The sequence below is a fragment of the Notechis scutatus genome, chromosome 3 (genome assembly GCF_049901735.1).
Source record: "Notechis scutatus isolate UNSWTSFEM ecotype Mainland chromosome 3, rNotScu1.2, whole genome shotgun sequence".
Lineage (NCBI taxonomy): Eukaryota > Metazoa > Chordata > Lepidosauria > Squamata > Elapidae > Notechis > Notechis scutatus.
In genome coordinates this window covers 49,180,411-49,193,375 of record NC_142011.1, presented here as the reverse complement: position 1 = coordinate 49,193,375, position 12,965 = coordinate 49,180,411, and the positions used below count along the sequence as shown (strand labels likewise).

The 12,965-nt window shown below is 36.6% G+C and overlaps 1 protein-coding gene across 13 annotated transcripts in view; it reads left to right on the top strand.

The window, feature by feature from the left end:
- FOXP4 (forkhead box P4) overlaps positions 1-12,154 on the top strand; it is a 168,553-nt gene extending 156,399 nt beyond the window's left edge. For all 13 annotated transcript variants that reach the window (XM_026680337.2, XM_026680339.2, XM_026680343.2 and 10 more), the window contains 4 exons: positions 89-210; positions 4,217-4,283; positions 6,031-6,197; positions 7,805-12,154. In XM_026680337.2, the coding sequence (XP_026536122.1) occupies positions 89-210; positions 4,217-4,283; positions 6,031-6,197; positions 7,805-7,949 (501 nt within the window). In that variant the 3' untranslated portion in view covers positions 7,950-12,154. The remainder of the gene's footprint in view (positions 1-88; positions 211-4,216; positions 4,284-6,030; positions 6,198-7,804) is intronic.
- The last annotated feature ends 811 nt before the right edge of the window (positions 12,155-12,965 follow it).

Here is a 12,965-nt window from a genome sequence, read left to right as displayed (position 1 = left end):
TGCAAAATTTTATTGGAGAGGAACTGTTAAATAGAAGATCTTAATCTATTTTGGTAATATTCTGTTTTTCTCTCTACCCTGCTTGTAGAATGCTGTACGCCACAACCTGAGCCTGCATAAGTGCTTTGTGCGAGTGGAAAATGTCAAGGGAGCAGTGTGGACAGTAGATGAACATGAGTACCAAAAGAGAAGGCCACCAAAGATGACCGGGTATGTCTGATTGCTTGTCGGTAGTGTTGTGGTTCAATCTGAGAACTATTTTGAAAAAGTAAAGGTAGTCTTGAGTATTATAACACTTGGTGGCTAAATAAATGCAACACACAAAACACAAGTGGTTTGCTATATTGTTTTCTGGCATTTAGTCCTAAAACTGGTCTATACTCATGTTATTTTCTGGAGATTTCAGATTTGTATATTACCCTGCTTAGTTTCTGAGCATAGACAAGATAAGGCAATGATGCCAAATGCTGAGATATGAGAATAGTTGGGAGCATGAAAACTCCAGAGTACATGCAGGTGGGAAGTGCATAGGAACTCTGGAATAGGAGCATTGGATCTCACACCAATATATATCTGTCACAACTATTAGTCATTCATAGCCTCCATGAATGCTTCTAAAAAATATCTAGGCTTATGGCCACCACTGATATATTATAAGCTGTATATACATAAGCTAGTTGTATATTTTGGAAATGAGTATTTAACCCCAATATAATTCCCACCAAATGGCCAAGGGAAAAGAGGTGACTGAGAGACTTTGTAAGGTTATTACATTCTTGGGGGTCTTCATTTAGGCTTTTTTAGAACCATATTTGAACTTTTGCTTTAATAACTAATGCTCATGTTGATATGTCAGCTTGTTTGAGTGAACAGCACACTATTCAATGATTTTATAATCATTTGGCTGTCTTTCACACTCCATGTGTATATAGATGTGCACAATGTAAATATCCCCTATCAACATCAGACCCTTGTCACTAAATGTTTTAGAAATTGCCTTGCCTCAGTTTATGACAGTTCCCTCAGGAATTGCATAAAGATACCTTATACAAGTATCAAAGAAGAGGAGCTTAGTCAAATAAAAAACAGTCAAAAGAAGACAGGGTGGAAATGAGAAAAGAGAGTGTATCTGGTACATTCAATGTGCATTGATACCAATGTTAGTGGTATAACCATACTATTAATCTCGGTAAGTTTACATGATCAAAAGAATTGTATACTTATCTTCTTGAATATATAGAATTGTGCTGCAAACATTGCCTCAGCATGTAGTAGCATTGGTAAAAATACATAGAAGCATTTCAGCAGAATGAACAGATACAAAGTCCAGATACCAGATAGTAACTGAAAGGTGCTAATGGTATTCCATAAATAAGAAAGAACCACTCGTAACATTCTAATAGTGCTATAACTTCCCATTTTTGTGGACAAAATGTTGTTAAATAATGATAAACCATTTTTTGTTTTGCCATTATCTGTGTTTAAAGGTATATTTATACATAAAAACTGAGCTAATATAAATAATATATATAAGAGAAATATTTTAATTTTATAGTTAAATCACTTTGAAAATCTCTAATAATTAAAAAAATTAAGAAAAATTATCTAAGATTCAGAAACAAAGTAACATTTATCTTTCAATGGTAGCTTTCTACTTACCATATTTTTTGGATTATAAGATGCTCCAAAGTGTAAAACGCACCTAGCTTTTGGGAAAGAAAATAAGAAAAAAAAAATCAGCCTCTGTCTCCCAGCAATTTGCCTTTTTGCAGCAAACAGCATGATCAGCTTCAGCACAGCCTGATTTAGCACAAGCAGCTGATTGTCGGTTGGATCTGCCTCCCAACAATCAGCTGTTTCAGGCTGCAGGGATCACCATCACCTATTGCTGCCTCCACGTGCCCCATTTTCAGCCTCTGCATCCCATTTTTGGCCTCTGCATGCCCTGTTTTTGGCCTCTGCACGTCCCGTTTTCGGCCTGTTCCAGGCAGCGGGGATTGGAACGGGCCAAAAAGGATGCACGGAGGCTGAAACGGGATGTGGAGGCCAAAAATGGGGGGGCACAGAGGTGGCAATAGGCGATGGCAATCCCTACAGCCTGAAAGAGCTGGTTGTCGGAAGGCAGATCCAACTGACAATCAGCTGCTTGTGCTAAATCAGATTGTGCTGAAGCTGACCAGGCTGTTTGCTGCAAGGAGGTAAATTGCTGGGAGGCAGAGGCCGAAGAATGGGGAACAGTGGGTGGGCGGGGCTTCAGCAACATTCGCTGTATAAGACGCACAGATATTTCCACCCACTGGCATGTCTTCATGTGGAGTCACAGAGGTAAGGCCCATACATATTTCCATAGACATATGCAAATATGGGAAGAAATCAAAAATAAACATTACTTAAAAATCTCTGGATGGGTATCCACTATGGAAGCAATGATACACCCCAATACATTAGATTTAGGATGAATGGCCAGATATTATGAAATTTTGGATCCCCAAGGAGCATTAAAGACCAACCAGGAATTAAGAGATCTAGGACAAAATATAGACTGGTGGCCATATCTGCAATTAAAATCAAATTATAAAAAAGACCAAGAGGAATTCGGAATTGAGGTAGAACCAAATCAACTAGATAAATAGTAGATACAGAGGAAAAATTGATGTCAATGATATACAACTATTTATTAGAATATGATTTGGTAGAAGAAATAGTGAAAGGACTGATGATAGCATGGGCCAGGAATTTGGGACATAATATAGAACTGGAGGACTGGGAAAAGATCTGGAAAAAAATTATATGATAACAAAATCAGCGGCATATAATCAATATAAAATGTGCTACCGGTGGTATCTAGCCCCTTCAAGATTGGTTAAAATGTATCCTAATTTAAGCCCAAATTGTTGGAAATGTAAGCAATTGCAGGATACCTTCTTTCACGTATGGTGGTTATGTCCAAAAATGAAGAAATATTGGACCAAAATACGAAAATGGTTAAAGGAAATTATTAAAGTCCAAATAGAATTTAAAGCAGAAATATTTCTCCTGGGAATTATCAAAGGGAATTATACGAAAGAGATAAAATATCTAATCCTGCATATAATAACAACAGCGAGATGAGCACTTACACAATGTTGGAAAGGAGATTCTATGCCAACAGATTGCTTAATTATCCAAAAGATTTTTGATTGTGCAGAAATGGACAAAGTTACATTGGAATTAAAAGAGAAGGAAGACTCAGATTATTATACAGCTTGGGAAAATTGGTATCATTGGATAAATAATAGAAACAAGCAATTAAATAAATAAGGAATGTATAGTTTAGAAAGATAGAGGTATATATATATAAGAACAATTAGGAGTATAAAATACGCACTGGAATAACAATTGAAATGTAAGCACTGTCAAAATGGATTGTAATATACACAACACTTTCATTTTAAATATTTGTATTTTGTATTTTAATGTTTTAATTTTTTTTTTTTAATAAAGATTATATAAATAAAGAAAAAAGAAAAAAAAAGAAATTTCCACCCACTTTTTTGGGGAGGGGGAGTGCGTCTTATACAGTGAAAAATATGGTATTTATTATATGATTAATGTTTTTATATTTTAAATCTATACCAATTTACATTACTACCATTCACTATATTTCATATGTATCTTTGCGTATGTGTGTGTACATGCTAAAAACATGCTAACATTCTGTGAAAGACTGCAAGCCTATATAACTGTTATCTGCCTTCTGCCACCAAGGTTGTATATCCAGTAGTATGAGACATCCTTAGATGTTACAAGTAGATGAGAAACATCATCCATAACCCAGGATGAATAGTATTTTTAAAAAGTAATAAAAATGTCCAGAATTGTTCCCATAATGATATTGTCTATGTTGTAAGGAGTAGGGAGAAATTACCTTCACCTGCTTATCCCCCTCTCTTTCCAGGACTCCTTCCTGAATGGTCTTGCAACATGTAAAATAAAACAAGACATACTGTAGTAGGACTTAGAATATATTGAGAGTAAATAACTGCATTATGAAGCTAGGCTAGGAATATCCCAATACTCCTTAAAATGCTAGTTTTGTATTATGGGGGTTGTAAATTATGGGAATTGGGAAGGGCTAAATAATGAGGGAGATGAACAATATGTTCTTTCCATGGCATCTGTTATTTTACTGTTGTTTTTGAATAGGAATGTTAAAAGCTGCATCTTTTGTTTACAGGAGTCCAACTTTAGTGAAAAACATGATTTCTGGCCTTAGTTATGGAGCACTTAATGCCAGCTACCAGGTAAGACTTGTGGAGAAGCACAATTGTTTCCATTACAGCAAGTCCTCTTTCTTAGGAGAATATTGGGTTGGTTGTTCCAAGCCATCAGAGTAAACTCCTGCTCTATTGGAATCTTGTACTGCATTGTAGAAAAACTTCAAAACTCTTTCAACCATCATTGAAGTCATTATTACATTCAATTTATATTCCAGTACAGAACATTCAATGTAGCATTTTCCCTCAAGATAATCAGAGGAACCAGATCACGATAACCCACACCACTTGGCCATCCTTAGCACTACAATATCCACCTTCTTGCTGTTTCCATTACATTGCAATGTTTGCTAATTTTTAATGTTCTGCTTCACAATATAAGTGCTAACTTTTAACAAGGTGAGAATAAATCATTGACAGCAAATGACAGAATAGATAGTCTCTCTTGGGACTGAATGCTTTGGTCAATGCTCTGCTACCCTTCTCTTCTGATGGGGAATAACAGACTGGAATAAAAAATAGCATTGGGACCCAACATGGACTAGCTGTGTAGATGTTTTAGACCAGGGGTGGGATTCAAATTTTTTTAACAACTGGTTCTGTGTGCGTGGTTTAGTTGGTGGGCATGGCTTGGTGGTCATGAGACTGGGTGGACATGGCTTGGTGGTCATGTTATTGGCTGGGCGTGGCCAACTCAATATCACTCACATCGAGGCACGCATCTCCTCGCCTGGACTCTCATGATTGTGGGGATTCTGCAACAGTCGTAAGTGTGAAAAATGGTCACAAGTCACTTTTTTCAGTGCCATTGTAACTTTGAATGGTCACTCCACACAAGCAAAGTACCAGCAAAGGAGGGAAAAATAACTCCAGAGAAGTTCCTGAGACAGGAAGTCTAGTCCTGCCAAGAATGTAATAAGGGTTAACGGAGAGGCAGTTTCTGTAAGCAACACCAGAATGTTTCCTTCCTGCCTTCCTTACAGGATTAGTCAATAATTTCTTCTAACAACGGGTTCTCCGATCTGCTTAGAATGTTAACAACCGGTTCTAGAGAATAGGTGCGAACTGGTAGAATCCCACCCCTATTTTAGATATATTTTCTGTTAGAGAAAGAGTGATATATCATCTTAGCCAATGACCAAAAAGGTTATCAGCACGCATACTGGTAGAAAGCTTATATTTCTGACATCTACTTGAAACAGACCAAGGTTTTTGCTTCAATATTTTTAAAGGGATAAAACCATAAAGGAATAAAAGCATAAAGGTTAACCGCGGGCTTTCAAGTCAAGGAGAGAAGCAACCTAGAATTAAGGAGAAATTTCCAAAAAGTGAGAACAATTAACCAGTGGAACAGCTTACCTTCAGAAGTTGTGGGTGCTTCAGCGCTGAAAGTTTAAAGAAGAGACTGGACAGCCACTTGTCTGAAATGTACAGGGTCTCCTGCTTGAACAGGGTTGGACTAGAAAACCTCCAAAATCCCTTCCAGCTCTATTCTATTCTAATTATATTTTAATTATCTATGTTGAACTATTTTTTTCTTGTAAGGCATCCTAATTGATATTACTGAATGAGAAGGTGAAATATAAACATTCTCAATAAAGTCATACATTTTTATTTGTCTAAATCATTCACTTTTTCTGAAAAATAAAGGTACTGTTAGTATAATGGTTTAACCATTTTCTCAGTAAATAAATATCTGGGGTTGTTTTCTAAACATGTCATATCTGATTTCTTTAAGAATTTGTGAATTATACCAGTTGCTGTTTATGTTTAGGCAGCTCTGGCTGAGAGCAACTTTCCTCTTCTGAATAGTCCCACCATGATCAACACAAGCTCAACTAGTGGCATGCTACACATAGGCCATGATGATGTGAGCAGCACTGTAGAACAAGTCAACAGCAATGGCAGCAATAGCCCCCGGCTTTCACCACAGCAGTACAAGTAAGCCCAGAAAAAAATGTGTTTTTATTATTATCATCATCATCCTCAGTGGTAGTAATAGTAGTAGTGTTAGAATTAGAATTCTTTATTGGCCAAGTGTAATTGGACACACAAGGAATTTGTTTGGTGCAAATGCTCTCAGTATACATAAAAGAAAAGATACATTTGTCAAGAGTCAAGAATCATAAAGTACAACAGTTAATAATATTCACAGGATACAATAAGCAATCAAATCATACTAGGAAATAGTCAATATAAATCGTAAGGATACAAGCGACAAAGTTACGGTCATACAGTCACAAGTGGGAGGGGATGGGTGATAAGGAGTGATGAGAAGATTAATAGTAATAATACTGCAGACTTAATAAATAGTTGGACAGTATTGAGGGAATTATTTGTTTAGCAGAGTGATGGCGTTCAGGGAAAAAACTGTTCTTGTGTCTAGTTGTTCTGGTGTGCAGTGCTCTATAGCGTCGTTTTGAGGGAAGGAGTTGAAACAGTTTATGTTCGGGATGGGAGGGGTCTGTAAATACTTTCACAGCCCTCTTTTTGATCGTGCAGTATACAGGTCCTCGATTGAAGGCAGGTTGGTAGTAATTGTTTTTTCTGCAGTCCTAATTATCCTCTGAAATATGTGTCTGTCCTGTTGGGTTGCATTAGTATTATTAGTATTATTATTGCTTTATACTGATGAAAATAAATGAAGTTTTTTGGAAGTGCTAATACAATGCTATTTTCAGAAGCAGGATTACTAGATCCAGAAGTCTTTAAATATCTCTTACAGTTTAGTAGAGAATCAATTTAGGATTTTTCAAGAGTTTATGCAAACTGGAAATAGATCTAGAATTTCTATTGTTAATGATTTCCAAAAATAGTCATATTAGTCTTTTACAGCAAAAAGAAAAAGTATAGAGACAGTGTAAAGACTAAGACATTCATTAACATGTGAGCTTTCATGTATTATGATCCATTTCATCAGTTGTTTATTTTTGTCAATAAGTAGTCATGGCCCTGGACTTTCATTTTCATAGAAGGTTCTTAGAAATACTGAGATAAGCTTTGCAATTCAAAATAGTTATATATAGTTTCACAACAGAGCTGTCCCTCAGCCTACAATCTGTAGGTTTGTTTGTTATTTATGTGTCAGCAACACTATTAAGAGCTCAAGTGAATATTGCCATATTTATTCTTACTAACAAAAGGCAGCTTGAAAAATGTATTTGGATTACTTGTACTAACAAAGAGGTCTAGTTTACAATGTTTAGCAAATATGGAGAAAAGGAATATTTTTCTTAATGTCAAAATTTTAATCATTGAAAAGACTGCTAGGAGACCATAGATTAAAATTGCAATGAAGTACTCTATAGTTGACTTAGCTGAACTGAATGCTACAAGTATTTCTGTTTCATTGAAAATATATAGAGACCTGGGTATTTAGGATCTGGGTGAGAATCAGAAGAGTATTGCTATCTAGCTAAGCAAATACTCAGTTCAACATCTGATCCTCTATTGTGTAGTTCCATCTGAAAACTCTTTTGCCAATCTCTTGTAGACTCTTATTGTATTTTTTCTAATTCTACCTGGTTCTCCAAAATTTTGTTCTTCAGCCATCAAGTGCATGTGAAGGAAGAACCAGCTGAGACAGAAGATGACAACAGACCTGTTTCTCTCATGGCAACTACCAATCAGAATGTGACGATTCCCGATGACAGAGACCTAGAGGAGGAACTGCCAGTGGAAGACTTGTCTTAAGGGTCCTTCATCTTCATATAGGGCCCATTTTTTCCCAGAGACAAAGCAATGGCTCTCACCTATTCAAGGTGACCTTCAGCATTACTTAGTTAAGGCACTTCTACAAAGCAAAAGGCTTTTCATGAGCCTACCCACTGCTGAAGACACACACCTTTCCCCCCCTTTTTACATCCAAATGACTCTTAAAAGACATTCACAGAGAGGATGTGAAAACAAAAACAAAAAACGGAGTTGAGCTTTTTCCTTTTCTTATTTTTTTTTTAAATTTTGTAACTGGTTAAACGAGGATGGTAGGTTGTTTCTGTCCGAAGACTTCTTTGCTGCCTCCCCTCCCCATACCCCCATCTCATGGGGATAAAAAAGAAGCTGTCTTGTATTGTCTGCTCTGTGTTTTGTCATTTTCAACCCATCTGCCTGGTTTCCACAAATCAAGATTTTGGAAGCATCCAGTACATTAAGGGGCAATATCAAAGCCAAAGGCTTCAGTGAATGTCCCTTATTTTCCCATGGAAATTTTCATTAGTTTTGCCAGTAATCCCACTGAGAACTTTGCACTAGGAGGAATCTATTCTCACTTTTTCTTACTTTCACACATGCACTGTCTCCATTTCTCACACACATACATCCTTGCCACTAACACCACTTCAGAGTACTGGAATAGCAATGGAAGCAAGACCTCTGCCAGGGTCGTAATGTTGCAATTTGTGTTGATTTTCTGACTGGGCAAAAAATGAAAAACCGACTTTACTTTATTAAATACATTATAGGATAGCAAGGGGTTACTGCCACACATAAAACCACTTGGTTATTCTTTTTTCCAACCTGTGTTTGCGTCTTTCCAAATTCAAGAAGCATTCTTTTATCACCAGTCATGATTGACAGCCAGTCTTCAACTCACAAAGCTTTATTCTGCACAAAATCCAGGAATGAATGTCCATTCCCTGCCACCACATAATTTTAAATAACTTTCAGAAGTCTATGCTGTATATGGGCAGCCAGCAGTCAAGATAACGGGGCCCAGCTTGAGACAGAATCAGGGAGAGACTTCTGCAAGATGAATCTTTTGCTTGCTTCTATCATCTGCCATCGTGTTTTTTCCATTCCAGCAAATACTGAATCCAGAAAGCATGACTCCTTGATCGTTTATGTGAGCAATGGGAAGGTTTAACTGATGTAAATACAGCTGATTTGGCAAAGCCACCAAAATCTCAAGCACTTGGGATAGGAAAGGGGGGGGGGTTAAACTGAAATTTATGGCTGTGGAGAACAGACCAAAACTGGGTTGACCAAACAGAATTCAAAGCAATATACCTGTATAAATGTAAGATAAGTAATTCTCCACCTTTTTGACCAACCAGAACAAAGCTACAAATAAGCACTGAGTTTCCTCTGACATTCTCTAGTAGAAATATATCCTATCCTACAACTCTTGTGCTACTCATTAGTTCTTAGCTGTAAGCCAATGTGGGGAAAAAAGATGCTTCAAAACTAATAACAAGAATTAAATGTGTCAGATGAATAGTGTTGACCCAAACTTGATTTTATCAACTCATTGTTTGCTGCCTCACATCAAAATATTTTTTTAAAATCTAAAGAGCATCTCATGTGACAGAAAACATCAGGTTTCCAAAGGTTACTTTGCTATTGCCCCCCATGAAAGGACAACCCAAATGTTCCTCCTTGATTACTGAGACTTTGACAGTTGCTGATTGAGAAACTGGTTTGCTTTCTGTATGATCAGGAATCCAATATCTCAAGGAAGATGGATACTAATGTTTCTAAGGAAGCCTTTCTACAACAGATCAACACATGCTTCCCTTTCCCATCAGGAAATCTCTGAAATTTATTTTCAGGCCAAATTGGGATATTGGAGTTCCTCCCATTATTTTGGAGACAAGCTGATCCAGGCAATTTGATGTTTTCTGAAATGACAGCTGTTCCTCTTCTATACTCTGTAGCCCATGAAGAAAATAAATCATCACAGCTATGTTTGAATAGTCACATTCAACATTGATAGTTGTGTTAAATGACCTCCTCAAACTAAGATGCTCAAGAATACTTTGTCAGCATATTTCTGATTAATTTAGGATTCCTTTCTACGCTTCTGATTTTCATGGTTAAATAATGCTTTTTCATTGCTCCAAACACTATGCAGCTCATGGCAGTTGATAATATGTAACATAAGTGTTTTTGACATAGGAGGGGGGGGGAGAAGAGGGATATTGCATTTTCCTTATATGCAGAATTGCTCCATTTGTCTCAAATACAGTACATTCTTAATGCCCTTTTCAGCAGCTGGTCAACTGTGGTAAGAGACTGTCTTTTTTTTTAAATGCTCTTAACTCACAAGATTATGATACATCAAGTAGCACTTGAGCCTTTTTACCTATCAAAAAAGGGGCATTATTCCTGAACTGCCACAAATTTCTGTATATGATTGTTGTCAAATTTCTTAGCCCAAATCAAACTCTTTAAAAAGATGGAGGATTATTCTGAGGATTATTCTTTCCAATAACTCTAAAGCACTGGGTAATCTCTAATTTGCTCAGTTTTTTTAAAATAGATCTATTTCCTGGATAGGGTTATGGCGGGTCATACTAGCATTAAAAAAAGGGAAAGAAATGGTAACTGGCTGATCTTGGCCAGTCTCCATTGCAAAGCCTTGACTTCAAATCTCAGACTTGGTAAAATTTGAAAATGTTTTATCTAATTCTTGGCATTGCCCATCTAACAAACAAGATTATACTTCCTTTCTAAAATTCCCCTTCTCTAAGGTTCTTAATTTACTAAATGGCATGTCAAAATGATCCAAACTGATTTTGAATCTAGGTAAAATCAAGAACACCAAAAATGAAAAAAAAAATATTCTCCATTTCTGAATTATGATTGCAAGAAATTCCACAATCCTTACTTCAGAAAACTTTTCAGGACTTGATTCCTGGAGCCTCTTGTAGGGGGCTGTACCAAACATGCATTTTCTCCTACTTTGTTTCTTACTGTTTCTAACAGGCAAGCAAAATTGTAAAGTTTGTTATTTAGATAAAATGAGCTAATTGCTCTGATTTGAATGGGGCTGTACACTTAAGGGGACCAAGAGGAACAGTCTCTAAGCTGCAGAAAACTGGAGATGATCATGTTTATGGGGTGTGAATCAAAGTACAATTTGAGCCTCTTTAGAGAACCATCAACAAGTGTCTTGCTCTTCAAGGACCACAAAGACAGGCAATATAGGATTGCAGGCACTAAGAATACCTCAACACTTTTATTATCCATCTCGGGTCCCAGCTTTACTCCAGAAGCAGCTCGAGAAAATATATATCTATCCTCCTTTTACTAAGAACACACCACACCTCATTTTCTCTTGGGACCATATTTAAATGTCTCCCTGATGTCCTCTATAGAATGCTTTGCAATTGGCTTAACCATTTACCAAAGACCTTGCTTAGACAAGAAGCATAAACCAAAACACTTAATATTTTTGTTTGTGTGGTGCTTTTATTCTGACTTATTCTAACTTTTGGCATCAGCCAAAAAGGGGGAAAATCACAAAGATCCTGCATCCCTTTAGCCCTTTTGTCACTTTCTTTTGATTTTAAGTTATTATTTAAATCAACGTTTACAGGTGCTGTTTTGTACATTTCTAATGAAGTTGTATTGGGAGCATGGATTGCTGCTTTGTGTTTGAAGTTTCTTGAACCAAGGGTACGCTGTGAAGCCTAGGGTGGTTTGGCATTCCATGGGTCTCTTCTGAACTTACTTCCATCTTGCTGCTGGTGGTTTCTTTTTCTTTTCTTTTTACAGGTCAGAACTGTCTTTATTTCATGTTAACTTTTCAGCTGTTTTTATACACATTGGAGTTTCTCTCTCTTGTTTTTAGCATTTTTTCTTCTTAATTTTCAAAGGGTTAATTGCCCTAACCCCTTCTCCTTCTCTTCCCAAAACTGCTATTTTCTTTGAAGCACTGTTGGGTAACTTATGTTTTTGAAATACAGCAGATTCATTGTAACGTCTCAAACTTTGATCTACAAATTGCACTGTGTGAATTAGAGAATTCTGAACATAAAATAATGTTGCAAAGGTTACTTAAGTCACATCCTGTAATTGTTTCCCATAAACAAAACCTCCTAGTTTATAGTAAAGTCATGCATCAGAAAAACAAATTATGCATAGTTTATTCTTAAATGTATGCAAGTTTTCATTGATTTTTTTTTAAAAAAACTGGGTTGCATATTAAAAAAGCAGATTTTTGCAGCCTAAAATGGTATATTCTGGAATGTGTAATGTTTAGACCCAACTCTCTGTGAGTGCACTGAAGTGCTTTTTTGAGCTTTGTCTGATTGCATCACAATTTGTAGTACTCTATTGTGTCAAATTGCTTTGCAAACAGTTTTAGAACTAAATGGCTATACTATGCTGTTGTATTTTGTCCTTGGCTCCCTTTTCTGTCAATCCTAGTATTACAGTTGCATTTGATCTTCTCAAAGTTGCTACCATCCTAATTCACTGATCTCAGTTTTTTTTTTTTTTTTTGTCTTGCCTGGTCCTGGTACAATATTAACCGCTTGTTGGACATCTGCAGCTGGACCTGAGATGCCCAGGTTATATGTTTTCTGCCAGTATTAAAGTGATGTTTTCTGGTACTGTATAGTCAAGAGCTAAACTGTAACCATCCTAACATTGAGAAGAGATTCTCTTTAGAAATATAATTGTTTCTGTTCAAACTAAAACTTGCCTTGTTGTTGGGGTTTGTTCATCCTTATCCATTTAAAGAGAGAGGCACAGGAAAAAGAAAGTATGATACACTGGGGTTAATAAGTGAATTACCCATTGTAAATTGAGAGCTAAGTAGTACTCAATTATAGATCTAGGGAGCGCTTCAGATTTCAAGGGGAAAAGGTGCTTTGGTGCATATAGGGAACTAATGTAGCATCTTGTTAATATAGCAACCGTAAGAAAATATTTTGAGTTTAAGGAGTTCCAGGTAGGCTAAATCCCCACCCTTGCTAGCTCCAAAGC